This window comes from Zootermopsis nevadensis, unplaced genomic scaffold (assembly GCF_977971745.1).
Source record: "Zootermopsis nevadensis isolate Lab colony 2312 unplaced genomic scaffold, Znev_1.0 Znev_ptg000008l, whole genome shotgun sequence".
Taxonomy (NCBI): Eukaryota; Metazoa; Arthropoda; class Insecta; order Blattodea; family Termopsidae; genus Zootermopsis; species Zootermopsis nevadensis.
Window position 1 is genome coordinate 7945290 of NW_028259140.1, and position 20850 is coordinate 7966139.

Below are 20850 nucleotides of genomic sequence, written 5' to 3' on the forward strand. Positions count from 1 at the left end.
CGAGCCGTACGTAACATAACGTGAGAGTGCCGAAGCGTGACTTAGTGACCACGTGTGCGAAAGAGTGACAAGGCGTGGCAAAGCGTGACCAGGTGTGACCTGCTGTGTGTCGAAACGTGATGAAGATTTACAAAGCGTGACTATATGTAACAAAGCGTGATTAAGCGTGACTAGGCATGACATACTTTAAAGAACTGACCAGACGTAGCCAGAAGTGTCAAAGCGTGACGAATTTTTACAAAGCGTGACCAAGCCTGAAAAGGGTGACTAGCCGTGACGTACTGTATCGGCATGTAGAGATGTAGCCATAAGTGCCGAAATGTCACAAAAATTTTCAAAACGTTTCCTAACCTAACAATATCCACTAAACAACCTAACCTAACCTACCCTAACCTTATCTAACCCAACCTAACACAACACAACCGATCGTAACCTAACCTGTCGTAACTCATATAACTTATTGCAAAGTAGCCAAAATTAACCGAGCCGTACGTAGCATAGCGTAAGCGTCACGAAGCGTGATTTAGTGACGACTCCTGCCCAAGTGTGACAAATCGTCATCTTAAGAGGATTCTGATAGTCTTTTGTCTTAGATTATCTCGAGAAGTATCTACATTATGACCTTTGTCGAACTAATTAGAAGTTGTTTGCTAGTCGATACTGGCACCTCTCCGAGCGATCAAACGCACTTCCGAATATTGACACAGATTACGTCACTCAGGGAGACCACACCCATAAGCTTCCAAGGGCGTACAAAAAATAGTTTTAACACATATTCATAAATTTGGCCCATCCGTCTATCAACTTACTTTAACTTCGAAATCAGTTACCAAGTTCTAATAAGAGCCCGGTAAATGTTATCCTGGTGCATATTCCTAATTACTATGTCTGTATTTTACGTACAACTTTATCAACAGAATTAAATATTTTCGTCTATATGTCAGCAGGTCGTAATTTACTTATATACGAAAGTTGTTTGTGATGAAACATAAGAATAAGAACAAAGATATGAAAATTGAGCGTAACGATGTTTGCACCTTGTTTTTACCTGTAAATTTTCAGTTCTTGAATGGAACTAATTATGCCATCGTAAAACAGATGGGTTGGAGAAGCAAGGAACTAAAACATAAAATCTATTCAAAAATATTCTAATTGCAGTTATGGAATGACAACATAAAACACCTTCTTTCAATTATCTCGAATACTGAGACTTGTAAAAATGAAATTGTATTGGACATAAAACATGTTCCACTTTTCTTCATAACTTCGCCTGAAAATTTTTTCGCTCCGATGAACATTTAGCGAGTTACATTCTGGATGTGCTTAGACACGCATGTAATACGTCTATTCTAGTAAAGTGCTCTTTACTCTTTTTCGATCTCAAACAAAACTGGAGTGAGCAGACAAACCGTACGAGTAGTAAAACTCTACAGTATAAAATTTAATTTAATTTAAAAAATACATTCCTATTCAGCAGTTCTTGAGTTGTGTCGAAAAAATGTGCCAACAGGCGCATATCTGCAGTTTCTTTGAACCTAAAAATGGGAGACGTTTCCAAAAATATCGATTTATGAAACATTATGTCTGAAATGCCTCATATTAGAGTAAGAAAATAGTTTGATGTTGGCGATTAGTCATGTTAACACGGAAAAAGTTTCCAGTATTTCAAGCACTTGCTCTGTACTGCCACGTCTGATCGCCCGGAAACAATTCATTGCATTCAACAGTTACAGCTTAAATATTTCCTAAGAAAAGATTATTATTATTATTCTGACTAAAATTTTGTTAAACATCACCGACGTTTCAGGGGCCATCTCTCTCCATCATAACGGCTATGATGTAACGATGTGCCTGAACCAGACGCAAATGGTCCCTGAAACGTCGATAATTTTAAACCAATTGACACGTCTGATAACCCAAGAATATTTTATTAATGTCTTCATCCTATGTAATTTCGAATATGATTTGTAATTCACGTGAAACGGATGTTTTGTCAAATACTGTCTACGGTTATAAATCGTGGTGTATAATGTGTGTAAGCAACTGATGCAGAGAATATTTATAAATGATACACACAAAGTGAGGCGTGAATATAGGATATTAAACAACCAGGAAGTCTATTATTTACAGTCTTCATGGTATTGTTAGGTTAGTGAAATGGCTCACGATTGAGATCAAAGACGAGATTTGATATTAGTGGTGTTGACATTTCATATTATATTACTGGAGAGTTGATTAACATTACCTTAATGTTGTGTTCTGTAGCAACATTACATATTGTCCAAGTAATTCCGGCATTAATGAACTTAGGCCTGCTAGATCCTGCAGTATTCAGTTGAATACACTATATACGAAATTATGATCAGCGTTCCAGTCACTGCGTACGTTCATCAGAGTATAAAGACACTGATTACTATCATTTCTGGCTGCCATGATCGAATTGCGAAAACAGATAAAAGCGACAGCATTGAATCCCACAAAATCTGATACTGTATAAAAAACATTTTAAATATTTGCGTTAAAACAGCATAATTACATTCACTTAAAAAGTAAGATTAAAATAAGTAATTAATAATATGTAACAAGTAGCACTACCATTTTTATCAGTTGATTTGTGCGAATGTAAAATTTTGGCTCTCAGTCTGAAGAAATAACATAAATTCATGGTGTTTGAGAACAAATTTCTCCGAGGAATACTTTGAACGAGGGGAGAAGCTGAAGAAAAATACAATAGACAACTTAAAAATTTGAACTAGATGGGCTGGGCATGTAGGATGAATGACAGACATGACAAATGCTAACAACAATTTGGCCCTCAAAACCTGAAGGTAGAAACCAATTTGGATACCAAGGTGAAGAAGCGACCAGGTGTGGAGTGGATTACTCTGGCTAATGCTAGCATCCAGGGGCTAGATTTTGTAAGAAAGGTAATGAGCCTTCGGGTTCCATAAGTGTGCAGAAATTCTTAAGCAACTGAGCCGCTATCTACTTGTAAAGTTAAATGCGTTATCCAAATTCCAAAGCTTTTAATCAATCAGATGATCTGTAATTTTATGGGTCTGTGTATTATCTATTAACAGCTGAAAAACTTTTACAATAAACATACTTCTACTCCGATTTAAATAATCTTTCTGAATCTCGTTATTAACAGTTTTCTTCATATCCTGTTTAAGTTCGTATTTAGTTGGTTTTACTACATCACTTTACCTGAAGTCACAGGTTCACTTAAATATGAGAGATACATCCTTGTTCACAAGCAAAAGAAAAATTATAGATTATTATTCATATCTACAGGAAATATTTGGTAGTCACTACAATTCATAAGTAAGTAGGCCTAAGTAACTATAATAACATACGTTTATCAGTTACTTACAGAAAGTGCGTAAAATAAGATATGCTATAAAAATATAATTGTAATAAAAATACGAAAAATACATGAAGCTACGAACCGACTCATTCTCCACGATGCAAAGAGACAGGGGGTGGTGCATGTCGGCAGAAACGCGAACCACACAAAAAGGGTGAAAGTGATATCAAAGTGACCACTATTTTCATAGGTCTCTATCAAAGCCAGCTTCGCCACTCTGCAACAAGGAAACAAACAACACAATGGGAAACACGATTAAGAACATTGAAATAGCACAATAACATCTTCTCGGGTGATCAGCCACGTCAGATGGTTAAACGATTAAACCGACGTTTCAGTAATGTCGGTTTCATCGTTTAACCATCTGACGCGGCTGTTCACCCGAGAAAATTGCATTTAGTTACGTCGCAGCGAAAGCTTCAAATCATATATTGAAATAGCAATAACTCCACGGAGCTAATGCCTTATTCGAAAGCTAAAAGTCGCTTAGGGGGTCAAGAAATCCCCTAAAATTTGTGGAAACCGCAGGTCCATTACCATATTCACTATATATTGACCAAAATGAACAGTCATATTGGGTATGCAACTTGATTAATGTACATTTACGTGAACCAATTATAAAGTGAGTTCACTGATAAAGTTGAATGTAACTTTCACTTCCCGGTTCCCGGCAGGAGCTACTATAACATCGGTGAGCTTATTTTATTGATTTTATGGAGCAATACTTCACTCATATCGGGAAAAGTTTGTAGTGTTTGGCGGTGAAACACGTAGCTGAAGCCTGGAATTGACAGTTGCGTTCAACTTCATCTGCGAACGCATTGTATTATTCCAGGTACCACTGTTTTGTTTATCTCTGTGAAGTTAAAGCCGTAATCTTGAATGAAATTTATTGGATTCTTAAACCTGTAGGTTTTTTTCCATACATAGACCGATATTGCAGTGAACACACTCTCGTCTTTTCCATCGAACGAGTTGGACACTGAGAGACATGTGAGTTACGCGACCAGTCGCCGCCAACATATGCAGATGACAGAACGGAAATAAACAAACAGCATTTTTAGAAGCGTTTTCATTGTATGGATCGATAACAGAAGTAAGGAATTCAAAATGGTTGCGATACCATACAAACACATTAAACGGGAGTGTGTGGGTGGTACAGATTTCGATTTCACGAAAAAGAAACTCAGATATACGAAATTATAGATCTTACTGGCGTCCACATTATGTGTTGTTTCGTTTGTATTGACTCCTTTAACGGTGTTATCAGTAGCTCATTCTCTACGCATAAGAATGAGAGGATGATCTATGAAAAATCAATTGGAAAGGATAAGGAAGGAAGCGGTAGTGGACTAAATTAAGGTGTTGTCTATTCTGCCTGCAGGGACTGTGAAAAAACACAAAGGAACCTCAATCTTCGGACCGATATTTAAATCCAGGGCCTCCTGATTACGAAGCAGAAGTGATAACCGTACGGCAAAGATTTTTGGTACATAGACCTATTTTAGAATGTGTGTCAAATGCAGTTCTTTCCAGCAATTTTCAGTTTTCAGGAAAATAAATAGTATAGTGGTATGATACGAACTAAATTGGGCCGAACTGATTTACATATCCACATTCAAATTATAATGGAAATCCTATTACTTGTTTTTGAAGATAAACATGTGTATATAATCAATACGCAAATAGGAAATCATAGAAACAGTCAAGACCGAGAGAAATGCGTGCCTTCTATCCGACATGTACAGCTGACATGTCTACGTAAGCCTTTGCGAAGGATGTAATTTAATTAGCTTTACCCGTGTAAAAAGTCTAGTAGTTTCTGTCTTGACAGTGCATATTAATCATGAAGGGAGAGAGACTTATACGCTGCCAGGGATTCCAACATAACCAACCTCGCATCAGGAAAACAGTACGCTATGCTTTTCTGGTAACGGAAGCTGCATTTAAAAATAAGAGCCATGGTTATCAGTTAAGAGACGGATGCACGTGTGTGTGTGTGGGCGTGCGTGTGTGCAATGGTAGAAGGCTTCAGTTCAAATTCGAAATAAAATATTCCTCTGAAACTTTTAAACCATGTACATGGCGTCACAACACTGAAGACCATGAACCACAACTTCTGTAAAATTTAGACAATTGCGTTTAGCAAGAAGACTGACTGAAAAGTAACAGTCCGAGAAACTTAACAAAAGTAACCATAATTGAACTGGTTATTTGCAAAACCACAAGAGTCCACAAACCTCACTTTCCAGAAAAGTACAAAAAAAACAACATGTTAGCACACACGATATTTACTTTACGCATTATTTACTTATTCCAAAGAAAGACTGGAAAGTTTTTCAGTGTCGTTTCTTGCGTCTAGATTTATAAGCTGGAGTTACTTTTGGACTTGTGTTGTTTTAAACCTGACCACTGATTCTCGTTTGTCACTGCATGGGAAACCAATTTAAGTCAATGTGAATTTCAGTGGTATCTTTATGGTCAAAACTTGGACCAAAACCTAGTAGTAAAATAACATGGGTCTATGACTCATGACGTTTTGACAAAATATAGACGATAGATATGGCTGCCCAAGCGCAGTGAATGTTTGGATCAACGTGGTTCGTGAGGGAAGAGGTACATTTTCGCCGCGCGATTACCATGGTAACAACAGCTCAGTTCTGTCTCATGTGATTTTACACACGACCAATTCAATTAAGAAATGAAATTTTAGGAAGAATACAAGACGTCTACCTCCCTTCAAATGCTTCAGTCTCTATAATGAGGCAACTAGGAACTGCTATACGATTTAGCGATCTGTACATAATTTCAACTAGTACAGTTTGAAACTTCTGGTCAAAGCACATTCACAGCGATCACGAACTGTCCTTAACAACTGAATGGCATTTACAAGCTAATGAAACTTCCGTCGTATTGCACACCAAACAGTCCACATTAATTAAAATATATTCTGTACTCTACAAAATGTCCACCAAACAGTATATAACGATTTAAATGTATTTAGAATTAATATATGTGCAGCGGAATTAACTTCGAAATGTGCAGAACAAATTAGTTAGTAATTAAATCTATGAAATGTGCGATATCGTAAACGTAATTAATATGTCTTTCGATTCACAAATCTGTTCCCTAAAAAAATAAACAGAGGGCATGTCTGCAGGGCTCATTGACCGGAAAATGAATTAGAATCCTAAGCATTATTAATATGTGGGTGTGGATTTGCAACGAGACAGTCACGAAATATTTCACTGTATAATTCCGAAGAAAATCATGAAGGATAAGTCAGGGTAAGCGATACCCGGCAAAGACTGAAATGGGTTCCTTTTGAATACCAGTCCCTCTTCATTCCTCGCGTTGTGTTACGGTTTCTTTTAGGTGCTGTAAAAAGACACCTTAGTTTTAAATCCGTCACGCTTGCTTTGTGATGGGCGAGGCGGACTTTGGCGAGGAAGTTCAAATAACGTAACAGGGCTTAATTTTCTTCGCTGTTCGCCTGTAACGTCGTGTTTCAGACGGACGAAGGTAAACTTAATAAAGGGATAAAGGAAGGGTTGGACGAAGACGAGGAATTTAAATAATTTCACACTAGTGTTAAAATAAGGCGAAATTAGTTTTGCCGAAAACTTTGTATGTACTAAATTTAATACACATTAATAGTTAATACATTATATTTTTTATTAATCAGCCTCTCTAGATTGAAGTAAAATATTTTGTATAAGGTTTTCGCCAGGCGGACAGAAGAGACAAAAGATCAGACAGTTATTGGATCGAAAACTCAGATTATTTCGGAAAAATCTGTTACTTTCGTGAACGTGACTTATCGGTTCGCCCCAAGATAAAACGTGATAAATAATAGATAATTATTTCCCTACAGTCGGAAACCGATCTTGCATATCAATTTCAAAATCTATTCAGGAATACATAGAATTTAAGGCAATACAGCCACTTTAATTTGAATACAGACCCTCTTGGCTGTAAATACAATCATGAGCTCTTTTTTTTAAACAAGGCAAATTATTATGTGGAGAGAAACGGAAATATGATTTAAACAAATTTATTCCTATCAGATTTTATTCAGTTGCTGGCTAGAAAATTAGAACCGAAACAGGCTGTTGCAATTTTTCCATTCCTGGAATAAATTCTCTGCTTCCTTGGCCTCGAATCTGCGTTGGCAGACAGCCACGTGTTTACAAGGCACATTGTCAGTTTCTCTGCTTGCGAGTGAATCACCTGTTACTCGACACAACGTCTAGACGTAATGACATGTGCTGTGGCCGTTATAAGCTTACGACTACTCTGTTCGACTTTCAGATTTCAAAGGAAGAGCTAACAACAGCGTCATATTCTTGCACCAGAGCTGGCGTGTCATACGTCAGAGTACGTTCTACGCCTTGTTAAGAATAGATAGGCATTTCGTCAGACAACACAGAGCCGGATATTCTTCAGCACCGACATAGGCAGGTCATTTTCCCTGTTTTTTCCATCTGAAAACGAACTCCCTGGGGCAGAGACCTCATATCGAAATTTAAAATGGATTTTAACCCACGAAGTAGAGTCCTTCTAGAATGACTTACATTTTTGTAGTCTCTCCAGACATTCCATGCCTTTTATGGATCCCGACATTTTTTACCGTTTTTACAAAAGCCCGCCATTAGTCCCTTCTTCAACCCGGATAAATCGAATTCATCCATTAAAATACTAGTTTTGTCAGATCTATCTAAATGTTATCCTCCCATCTGTGCCAAAGTCTTCCAAGGTTCGAACGTCTTTTTCATACCTCCGTTCTTGATCCATCCCCTGTCATCAAATGGGCTCAATCTGCCTGTGTCCTTGTCTCAAGATAAGACGCCGAGTTTCACACAAAATACCATATCTAACTTTTATTTTCTTAAATCGTCTTAGCCCTTTCGAAAGATTTTACATTCTGTCTTTCCAAGAAATGTCCGATAATTAATGTAGTTTACAGCCTTTATCCTATCTGAGGTCATGGCCGACACCTATTATCACCGAATGTTTACAATCTACTTTTCTTGGAAGGAGAAATTTCGTTGCTTAGCAACTGAAAATCAATACATACCGAATACTCGGTCATAAATCGTGCGTGTTTATGCACGAAGCTGCAATAATCTCTTTTCTAAGCCGCTTCTAACACAGCGGGAAGAGAATGATCATGTTGAAGTCCCGTTCATTGGATTGTCGGCAATCACACAATAATTGGCATTAAATCGGGGAATCTAGTCCTTAGTTAATGCGTTCATAGAATGTAGTAGATTGTAGGCTTGTAATAACGCTTACAATATACGTAAACTATCAATATGGCACTGTGCGTCATCATGTTTGGGATGGCAAACACGAAGATCATATGCTGGTGGTTGCTGCGAATGTGTTATACAACTAATCGCGGATAACTGACAACAGGTGGAGATTAGGTATGTGAATAATGACATACCATCTTGAGAACTAAACTGTTAAGCAATATTACACAGGCCTGCTGCAAATGGGAAGTGAGGATTTTGAGTGGATTCATTTGTTTCAGGATAGAGACCAATGGCGGCCTCTTGTGAACACGGCGATAAACTTTCGGGTAAGGTGGTGAATTTCGTGAGAAGATAAAAGACTATAAGTCTTTCAAGAGGACTACCTCGAAGCAGCTAGCTAATTTTAATACTGTGTTTATTTAAATTTATGATAATATGTAATGTTGAAGCACTTTGAAATGAAATGCAATTTGTTAAAATGAGATAGTCACAAAGAAAATTTCACAGTTCACAAAATGAATTAAATAATACAAACTGAATCCCTAATGTATTTATGATTACGTTATTGTATGGAAATTAATGGAAATGTAAACTGGTGACGGTGGAATATAACATTCTAAAACACTCCGCAAAAATCTTTCCCTTGTAATGTCAATGTATCTCAATGATATACAATTAGGCCTACAATAAAGTACCAGAATTTGGTGTTTTCCTGCTTAATACCAACAGATTATATTCTATCGTGCTTAATTAACGATTCTGCATCAAACCAAGAGATTACTTGACTTAAATTAGATGATTATGTAAGGATGCTTAGAAAGATTACAAAGAAAGTGGTCGTGGCCTACATATAAGTAGTATTCTAGCATTTTATTTGATTGATGGAGGAAGAACACGAAAATCTTGATCAGACTACACTGTTCTCCAGCCAATGTTCCAATAACCCAATAACGTCGTAAGCTTACTAATCACATTATCTTAGTGTCCTATTAAGACATAACAATAATAACTGTGGTTATTTAATCTATTTCTCAAGGTGGCTAAGACACTATCAAGACCAATGAAATGTAATGGGAGTTTAAAAAGATGTTACATGGACGGAAAATATATTTTTTTAAACCTTGCTTAATTTGTAAACAGCGTCTGTATTTTATTGCTCCCTAGGCTATATATTCTTTCCTCTTCACTTTTTTGTGTCCAGTGTTTGATTCCATTTGTCTCACATAAAACTTTACAGTCCTTTGTGATTCCCCCCAGTCCCACCATAACTAAACTGATTCTGTGACTACAAAGAACATAAAACTTGCGATATATTTATGCTATTAGTTATCCGTTTCCATAGAGACAAATGCACCAACTTGTTACAGTGTGAATACATTCAATTTACTTCGAGCACGTGCCATATAAATGAATGCTCTATGGCTGTTTAATCGTGATATTTGTTGGTATCGCAAGCGACACGTAAATTGGTTTCTACGTCGAAATGCTTTTATACACTTGATCTTGCATTTTAACAAACTTATTAAGAGGAAGTTTTGTATACACTGAGCCGTGGGTTTCTTTAATAATAACGCGCTAATTGTTGTCCTATTAAAATCTCTATGTCTTTGAAAATATTTGTAAACTGAATGGAACTTCGTAATTTTATAAATTCCTATTGGACAATGATGGGGTATTTCTTACTTCCTACGCTCACTTTAATTGCATAACAGGTATTTAATTTAAATCATTGCCGGAATGTTACCACCCCCGTTTCATGCCTGGGATGACCCGATTACACCTCAGTCCGGAGAAGATGGTCCATCCTGAGTAAGCCCTTGGATTTCCTCAGACCTTATAGAAAAATTCCGGGACAGTATCTTAAATTAAGCCAATTCAGTTTCCTTCCTTATCCTTTCAAATTTATTGTTGATGAATCTTCCTATCATTCGACGAAAAACAGTCTGAAATACTGACAGCATCCTTAAGCATCTAACCAAATGGAGTAGTCATTCTTGAGATAGTACGCTTACCTAGTCAAGACATCCTTCCCCCTCCCCTTGTGAAACTAGAAGGTTTATTACTGTCCTCACAAGAGCCAGAAATCGGTCTCTATCCTGAGCCAAATGAATTCAATCCACACCCAAAAACCCAATTTTCCTAAAATCCGTTTTAAAATTATCCCTTCCGTCTACGCCCTAAATCTTCCGAGTTGTCTCTTTCGTTTAAGCATTCCAACCAAAAATTCGTATACATTTCTCAACTACCCCTTGCGAGATACGTACCTCGTCCATCTCTCCTTCCTTGATTTGATTATCTCAACAATTTCTGGTGCCATCATGAGATCTACCAGATCTCACGGCGCTGCAACCCAGAAGACAGCCATCTTCTTACTGACCTCAATATTAATTTTTCTACAGTCTTCCATCAATTCATACCTTTTATATCCAACTATTCAGCTAAGAACCTATTATTAAGCACTTTCAGTTTTGTGTTCTTTCCTGAAAATTAGAGACCGAGTTTCACACCCATACAATTCAACGTGTAAAATTATAGCTTTGTATATGTTAATATTTACATTTTCTATAACAAACGGGAAGTGAAATATTTTATAAATAATAAATAATACATAGAGTAAACAAACCAACAACTATTAACACTATAATAGACACTATTGCCATACGTGTTTCGACCTCAAGAGGTCATCATCAGTGGCATCATGGTTTTAATAGTTGTTGATTTGTTTACTCTATATTCTAATACACTACACGGTATGCAAAATTTTAAGAATAAATAATATAATTATTTCATTGCCTCGTTTATATAGGTATAAGTTATATGTACACAAAATATCCGTATTTTTTTTATCAGGGCCAAGAACCCGTTCCGTGGTTCTTCCGCCCCACTGCCTTTCCTTTGGCAAGCAAGGTCTCGTTTGTCTTCAGATTAAAAACATGAGCTTGGCGTGGGCAAGTAGAAGAGGTGACATTTTGATTGCGTGTCCAATCTTTAATTTGCATATTTACCGAAATTGAAGAGATGATCTTTTCATAATTTATCGTGTGTAGGAATCGATTCCGAACGAAACAAAACACTTCACATTGACGAATGTCAGTAGTACAAAGCACTCAATGGTTGTAGTATGGGTAGTGCTGTTGTTCATTGCGTGGGCAAGTGCAGGTAGCTGAAGTATTCGTGTCATTTCAAAACTGTGTCAACTGAGGACGGCAAAAATCTGACTCAGAACTAAAACTATAAATACTTTATCAAAGTGAACTTAGGTTTTCAGAATCGGGATCGTCAGACAGTCACGGCATTATTATGTTATAAGTTAACATGTAGTCTGAGAAATTGAAATATCTACAAAAATGAACCACCAAAACAGAGTTTTCATGTTGCTACTAAATATATTTATGATGTATTTAACGACGCTGTCACTATCTGAGACTGAAGTCAGTTTTGATGTCCTTGCTTCACATCCATACAGTTACAGACATACAATCCAAATAAATTCATTAAACTTCGAGTCCTTGGAAAGCTAGCAGTCAAGAAAATCTCCGTTTTATCTGATTTGGACTTTATCCGTCGTCTGTTTTTTTTAAATTCATAACAAATCTGAAAACATTAAAAAAAATCACTACGTTTCGAATGAAGGACCTTCCTTTGTCTTTGGCTAAAAAATCTAAGGATATGTTATTCTGTTGGGCACGGAACACCGAGTTATTCCTAATCTTTCTACAGGTTTTTAAAATTAACATATATAAAGTCGTCAGAGACATTCAGAATAGAATAAATCACTCACCTTTTAAGAAACATGTAAGTTCTCTGCTAAGTAATAACAGAAAAGCCCACCATAGGACCGTGCGTAATCCGGTAAGCAGGTTTACATGTACAGCTGTGTTCAAGGTAAAGTGCAAAAATACTTACATTCTCTCGTCATACCAAGTATATCTTTACGATTCATAAAGATTAATGAAACATTGTGTGGAGGTTCTGAAACACCCATTTTTTGTGTATTAAAGATTCACACTCTAATATCCAGAGAGCTCAACTTTCCCGTCATGTAACGTGAAGTGAGCCTATTGAAAACCTTAACACGTCAACATCCACCACAAACTCAATTTTTAAGCCTTGCAGAGTACTAGCCTCATTCAACCAACAACGTAAAAAGTTCGTGACATGAGTGGAGATATAAAACGACGGAGGAAAATATTTATAGGTATTTCTGAGCGAAAAGTGCATTAAACAAACTCATACTGAACACGTATGTTTCCTTCGTCAGTTTCATCTCCCAAAATATCGAATGGAAAGATTTACGCTGGACATAAAATTCATTACGCTCAACACGTTTCATTTGAAATGCTTCCAAATACCGAAATACGACAGAAAACAGAAATTTTACCAGTGCAAACAGTAATTATTCGCCGAAAGCTGCAAATTTGAACATACGGAGGTTTGAAAATCTGTGTATTTAAATATTAAAAGAAATTTTATGCCTCGTATTCAAAAATCCCTATTTAATCCATATGGCATTAAGTTTGTCGCGTCGCGTTGTTCACGAAGAAACTTGTCCCCGCCATGGTCTATAGTTTTCCTGTTCCTGACGCCTTCATTTTAGAATGTTTAATTAAATTCACGAAAAGAAATGTTAGCATCCGTATATAATGAATTAGCTTCATTGACAACAGGTTCATAGATCAGCATATGAGCTCAGCACAAGGTAAATAAAGCAAAATAAATTAAAGTGTGTTAGTAACATGTAAAAACCGAAATCACATAGAAATGGAAATGTAAAAGATAAGTATAAATATGGGCAAACTTCTTGGTTTGTAAGCGACCGTTACGAGCGGCTCGTAATTGGCTACGCCATGCTGAAAACATTTACCTCAGGTTTCAGTTCCGAGATGTTGAAGTCGTTCAGTCGAATCGTTAGTGTGACTTTTACGTGAACGCTCTGTTTGTTTTAAGAATTTGTTTCATTGGCAAAGAGTATTACATATTTGTATTCAATTGATTCAGTTATTGAGACAAAATAAGTTTTTAATGACTAGCAGAATCGGTATAAATTTCGTAGAATTTCTATATCACCCATACGCCAGGTTGTTTGCCGATGTCTTTAAGCTTTGTGAGAATGTTTCCGTTTCTCGTTTTTTGAATTGAAAGAGGAGTTATACATTTCTGCTGTTAGAGTTCTGGAAGCGGATACGTACTTTGTTTTAATTAAGCCTATTAACTTCAGTCACTAAACAAACGGAGACGAGAACACGTTTAAACGGCCATACAGAATTTCGCTTTTAAGCTTTGAAATGCGATGTTTCTTTAGTCTCGTAAACACTAGCGGCAAAACCACTTTATTACAGGTTGAGGAGGGGGGTAGGACTAAGTACAGTTATGTTAACAAATTTTGTATTATTAAATGCGTTATAAATTCTTCATTCAAAATGAGATATTGGACATTTCATGCAAACTACGTATACGGTAGATAATTTCGTAATATTGTAAATTAAATACTCGGAAATTTCATTTTACTCGTTAAATTACGTAAAATGTTTAAAACAGGAATTCTGAATCCTTGATTATAGGATTTTAGACCATTCTAAAATGCCTAGATTCGTTATATTAACAAGATTTCCTACATAAGATTTGAGGCTTTCGCGACGACTAAATGTAATAAAATCTTCTCGTAGTCCAAAGTTTCAGAGACCCTCTCTGACACTCTGGGCTACGATTCAATTTTGACGCGGCTTGTTGTTCTTGAAGATTTTATTGTAAGATTGCTTAAATTAGATAAATTGTAGCCGTTAGAATAGTATACGCCTTAATAGAATGTATTTTGTATGCGGTCTGATTTTAAAAGAATTACTTATCTAAGTGAAAGTGTCATAACGTTGAACTTCAAAGAGAGAGAAAAAATATTCTTATTCCACGAACACCCAGAAACCAGCCTGGCATTTACTGTTTTTGAGTTCTAAAATAAAATTGTAACGAAATGTGTATTCTTTTGTAGATTTATATGGAATTGAATCATGGCTGATGGACGCACAAATTATACCAATCTAGCTAAAAGTGTCTTCTTTCAAGTAAGAAACTTTGCCGAAATACTCATTACAATATGCAAATTTTTGTCGCAGTTGGTTGATCCGTTGTTATTACATACCTCAACACCATTAGCGGGCACAGGCAGATGGCAAAGATGGTTACCATGGAGATGAGGTACTTTTGGTTTCTCTTCTCTTTGCTGACGTCCATTTCAGCTTCATAAAGGTCGCCGTGAGCAGGGCAGGAGAACTGACTGTCGTCACAGTCCTGCTGGCTTCCCCTGAAAACCAATAGTTAATGATCATTATTAATGTACTTATTTCATTAGTGTTTTATTTAACGATGCTATCAGTAGCTATGGCTATGTGTCGAATTGTAGGACTAGTTAACCGTTTAAATCTGAAGCTTGTCTAAACAACATTCATAAATTCAGACAGCACGAAAAATATAACTCGTAGTCATAATAATGATCAATTTGTTGATACTGTTTAGAGAAATAATCGCTGTTTACATTGAGAATCATAGGAAATGCATAAATACATTCTATGGGATACACACAGTTACTGAACGATAAAGGTGCTATATAAAATAAACATTTTACCTTCCAAGATTAAACAACGAAAGGTCTTTAAGTCTACGTCTGTCTGTCTGTCCGTTTCCCTCTAATGTCGCTACATGAATAACAAATAAGGGACTATTTTTTCACATTTTAATTCATTTAACGACGCTTTACTAATGTACAGGATACATGAAATAGAATTAAAACAGGGTGAATTAGTACAAATGTTGAATTTGAAAGGGCATGAAATGAAGGAGTCGTGGCATGTTTTAAGGTAATTTACAAACATTTCCCTGGAGGACTAATGAAACTCACGGAAACCTGTGCGTTGTCCTAGGTGCTGGCGGATTATTAATGCTGTATCGAAAATTTTAATGAACGCGTTAAATTTTATTTGGTCGTTTTTGGTCATTTACGTATTGGCGCTTATTCAACTGGAAACTCAGCGTCGATGAGAATATCATGAATAATGAGTGCGCATGGGTTCGGAATAATTCGGTCGCTGCTTGCATCAATACGTTTCCTTGGAGAGACTGAGAAAGACAAAGCAAAATATATTGATCCAGATCCACTCCAGCTGAGCAGAAGCAAATATTTGACAGCGTTTATCCCAGACTTGATATGGGTGAATAACCCCAGGCCATTACATAGAACGGGACTCCCCAATGTGTTAATCACGGTCAGATCCAGCTGAACGGTGACTGATTTAACAAAATGTTTAGATGAGAAATGTCTAACGCAGGGTCTACTAAGGGCCAATTAAAAAATAGTTGTAGTTCTGGGGCCATCGCATGGGATGGGAGAATGAAAACAATTATTTTTAATAATTCCAAGCTTAAGATTAAATACATTTTTCGTTCGTCTATTTTCCCAAAAGCACACACGAACCAGAACGTAATTGACACACATTTCAACTTTTACTTAATTGAGATGTAAAACAGCGAAATACAAGTAGGAATTTTACGTGCGTTTGAAACTTAATATTTATTTAAACTGGGACATTTTGGGTCGCATATCGAGTCGGGCGCCGTAAAATATCGAAGATGAAAGCGATTTTGATATTCTTGATGTAGAATATAAAATCTGTGTGTTCTGAAAAATTAACTATAACTACAAGATAATGCATAAAATCATTGTTCAAGGACTCGACATTTCCTCTCTCTGACTTATACGTTAAAACTCGTATGTCTATATGTTTTCCTTTGTTCTTTAAAGAAGTATAATAACTTTCTCCCACGATTCGACAGTTCAAGGTATCACTAAAGATTGTCATCAGGTAAATCTGTTAAACATAAATCAAAGATTCAACAACACTTACAACAACAACACCCATTACTGGTCTCAATATTGAGTCAGTTTTATTCAACTACCATATCCTTTTTGGTCTTCCAAGTACGTGATTTTAAAATGTTTCCCCAACAAAATTCTACACGCACTTATCTCTCCCCATCCACCGTGTATGACCAAATCTTTGTATTATTGTACTAAATTTTATTTTATTTTACTTTATCCATAGTGTAGTTATTAACAACACAACATTTTGGAAGTTGGTTTTATTTCCGACTTCAGGTAAAAGACTATTTCGGCTATTTCGACAAGGGGGCCCAACAGATTAGGACTTTTTCCTTCCTCCAGAAGTCGCAAGTACAAGCTACCGAAACGTCGTGGTATTAATAAGACCCAGACGATGGATAATGACCTAAGGAAGAATAAAACATATTCAGTCACACCATTGTCAGAAACATTCAAAATTATATTGTTGAGTTCACCATTCTAACGATAGCTGGAGATCCACATAAATCACCAAAGTTCCTTGTTATGTGATAGACCTATGCCAACTTGCGCAAGTAGCCCCGTCCATATTTCTTAGGCCGATATCAAGTAAGTTAATGAAATGAGAGAGAAATCATTACATTTTGCACTTACAATGAATAGCCTGTTATTAACTCATCGCCCTGGTGATGGAGGCAGCAAGGACCTCTGAAACCTCGGTAAACATCTACCAGATTACACGGTGCAACAACCCACACTCACACTCACACTCACCGCCGTGTAAACCTCAAATCCTACATGGATTAATCTGGATCAAGACAGGGTCTAGCGGCAGGTTATTGTAAATGGTGTAATAAAACATCGGGTAAATAAAATAGAGGAAGAATTTGATTACTTGGACGCCTATCAGATTTTATACTTAGTTGCTTCATACGCTACTAATTTTATTTCGTTTAAAAGTATTTTAATGCTCTATTTCTTAATATCTCTCGGTAGACAGATTTGTTATTTAAATGTAAGAAGTTGCTCATTAAATTTGTTAGTCTACAGTGGAAGTTCATTAAAAGTTAAGAGCTTTTACAACCAGAATTACCGTTCATTGTCAGTCTAATTTGTTTGACGGCAGAATGAAATAAAAGAACATTCGTTTTAGATTTTCTGCTTGCATTGATAAATTTATCATTTCCACTTAGAACTGATGAGATACTTAGTTTCGGATGACACGAACACTTCATATCCAACCCTCAATAAACTCCATGAAGCAGATTCTTTCTTGAAAAGCCAACAGTCACTCAGTTAGTCAAGAAATTCTTCGCCTTATATGAAACCAAAATATTTATTAACCTTTCATTGGGCACACGAACATGCCACGGATCCCTGTCCTGAATCTGATAAATCCAGTTAACATCCTCTAACCCTGCTTAATTACGATTCGTTTTAATATTATCCTCCCATCTACGCGTAGATGTTCCGAATGGTCTCTTACCAAAATTATAATGGAATTCTCACTTCCCCTTGTCCACTACAAGCCAAGCCTACAATATTTCGCTCGATTTGATTATCCTAATAATACATGTCAATTCTAAAAATTAAATAGCCCTTCCTTATGCTGCTTCTAAAGCTTCCAATCACTTTATATCCAGCCCTTGAAAATTCATTGTAAACAATCTGCACAAAAATACGCTATATCCCAAATGTCAGCAATTTTTATGGAATAAATATCAAGGTTTCAGTTACTGAAAAGAGCTTAATTCTTAGGCTCGATATCCAGAAGTCGATTTAAAATTTACTGCCAAGTATTAAGGGAGGGATCTCGCTGAAAATGGCTTGTGTGAAATTATGTATCACATTTCAGAGAGTTACTGGAAAGAGGAATTTGTGATTCGAAGTGTCCCAAATCCTGGAACTGGCTATGGAGCTCGTAGTTCAGGTGATCAATAAGTCCTGTGAACTGCAAAAAGTTAATGTCACCTTCTCGTTTTGAAAGTTTCATAGAACCTATAAAGTGCAAAAGAAACCACGTTTTAAGTCCAGATATAAAAATCTTCGTTTTATATAATACGTATACACATAAAGAGAGAGTGCTTTAAACTCTGTGTTCGATCCTCTGGCGTGAAATTTAAGGTATTCGGGTGTGACAAATGACAAGTTCTTCAGAAATACCAAATTAACTCGACATTGGACGCGGTTTGGAGCCCGTTCATACACTTTTCTTCCTCAGAACCTCCCTTCATAAAATTAATCCTTTCACATACTTTGATCTCTTTATCGATTTTTCAAATAGACTTCTTCAGGAGGATTTTCAACCATAATTTGGCGTGAATTTATATATAAAACACTTCTTATTTTATTGGTTACTTGTACAAATTTATGGCAAATTAAAACTACTGATACATCGTGCAGCTTTGTCAAATCAGAATATGAAGAGCGTGTAATATTTTAAAGGTGATGGTAGACTATTTTGAAGAAGTATCAAGGTTTTTGTATAAAGGGTCTGAGGGAAACAGTGATAAAACTCAAGATTGCTGATTTCAGGTAGGTTTTGAATTATGTAGTTCCCAAAAACGATCCGTTGCTGACGCGCAGCCAAGATGGATAGTGTGTGTTGTACTTTATGGAGTAAAATTAATTATATCAGTATCTCCATGACAATGTGTCATCACTCCATGGACGTTTGAATTACAGCTTCTCGTATCGTGCGTGATACTTTAGCAATATATCATTCCAATTCGAATATGTGACTTTTAATTAAGTTTTATGTTGCCACTTCTTCTCTGTTGTCTATAAAATTCCTAGTATTTAAAGGCAGTGTGATTTAGCACTTTGAAAAATATAACTCTGTTACAGGACGCCGTGTAATTTAGTGGGGTGCTGGAATTTAATTACCACGGAAACATAAAAAGACGTTAGAAACAACCGACTCTCACAGGCCGCGTAGGACAAAACCCTTTGGTTATAATTGGGGACGATTAAGTGACATGACACTTCATGAAAGAAACTATGGAATAATAGGTAGCAGCTTTAAGGGTAATCTGGCTTAAAATAAGTGAACAGACGAATATAAAAGATTAAAAAAAAATTCACACTCACCTTGAAATACAAGATAATTACAATCAAAATCTTATTAATTAATCGACCTAGTACACAAACTACATGGAACAGACTCCTCATTCAGACGCTGATATTTTCTCATCTGTTCAAAAAAATCCCCTTTAATCTTTCAGAGAATGCAAATTTTTATAACCGAGCTCACATGAATACGCCACTGGACTCTGCTTTGAGCCAATTCGATCCAGACCATACCTACACTACATTATAATATTATCTTACTATTTACGCCCATGTCTTCAAAGTTGTATATCGCATTTAGATTTTATGATTTAAATTTACTATTTAGTTATTGCTTTTTAGCATTCGTGATTATCCAAGCGCGCGGTCTAAGGCGTGGGCCTTGTGCCGCTTGGTCGCTGGGGCCGTGGGTTCGAATCCCACTCAAGCCATGGATGGTTGTCCCCGTTTTTCTGTGTTGTGCTGTCCTGTGTACAGGTGAGGCCTTGCGACGGGCCGATCCCTCGTCCAAGGAGTCCTACCGAATGTCTATAGATCAAGCCAACGAAAAGTTAGGACCCGCAGTGCTCAGGGACTTGAAGAACGGGTCGTTCCCAGTATCCCAGTACCCCAGATTATACAAGCTTTAATTTCAGAGAAAGGTACAACTCGGGAGACCTAGACGTAGATGGAATGAATTTAAATACATTTTACTTGTGGAGTTTGTTAAAAAGACCGAGTATAGGGTCTTATGGCTTGATTTTGTGACCACGTTGATGGATCGTAGGTACAAAATTAAAGAATTTCTCTACCAGCCAAATAATTTCCATCTGCTTGATTACGAACGTGTACCATGGAGGTAGATTTTCAATTTGTCAGTTAGTTAATTATTTACGTTGACTCATGAAATTATAATCACGTTACCGAACCTTTACATTTACAAAATACGTTGCGTGTATTTTATTTGAAAAATGTTTTAATTTATTATCTGGCTGAGTACAAATAATCTCGTAGTGAATCATATTCATATAGTGAGTAAACCAACCGCACTTCGTTATTAAATTATAACTCTCAATGTTTCAGCACACATATTTGTTATTATTATGGTTGATACATTATCTTTTGGTTTAGGCCTATCGATTCCATTTGATTATCGTAGAATTTGAATCTGATATTTGGAATTTTAAACATTTGGTTACAAGATATATTATCTCGCTGGTTGAAGTTAACTAGATGAAACACTTCCTTGAATCCTTCCCATACAAAGAAATATCCAATTCAGCGCTTTATATTTTATTGCAACGCATGTGAATTTGAAGGTTCTTTGC

General features: G+C 36.4%; 1 protein-coding gene across 2 annotated transcripts in view; it reads right to left on the reverse strand.

Annotated features, from left to right (window-relative positions):
* The window catches only part of LOC110829500 (prolactin-releasing peptide receptor), an 85576-nt gene that overhangs the window by 9315 nt on the left and 55411 nt on the right, over positions 1–20850 (reverse strand). For both annotated transcript variants that reach the window (XM_087344980.1, XM_022063234.2), the window contains exons 5-6: positions 14762–14923; positions 3450–3584 (exon numbers count right to left, since the gene is read on the reverse strand). In XM_087344980.1, coding sequence (XP_087201106.1) covers positions 3450–3584; positions 14762–14923 — 297 coding nt within the window. The remainder of the gene's footprint in view (positions 1–3449; positions 3585–14761; positions 14924–20850) is intronic.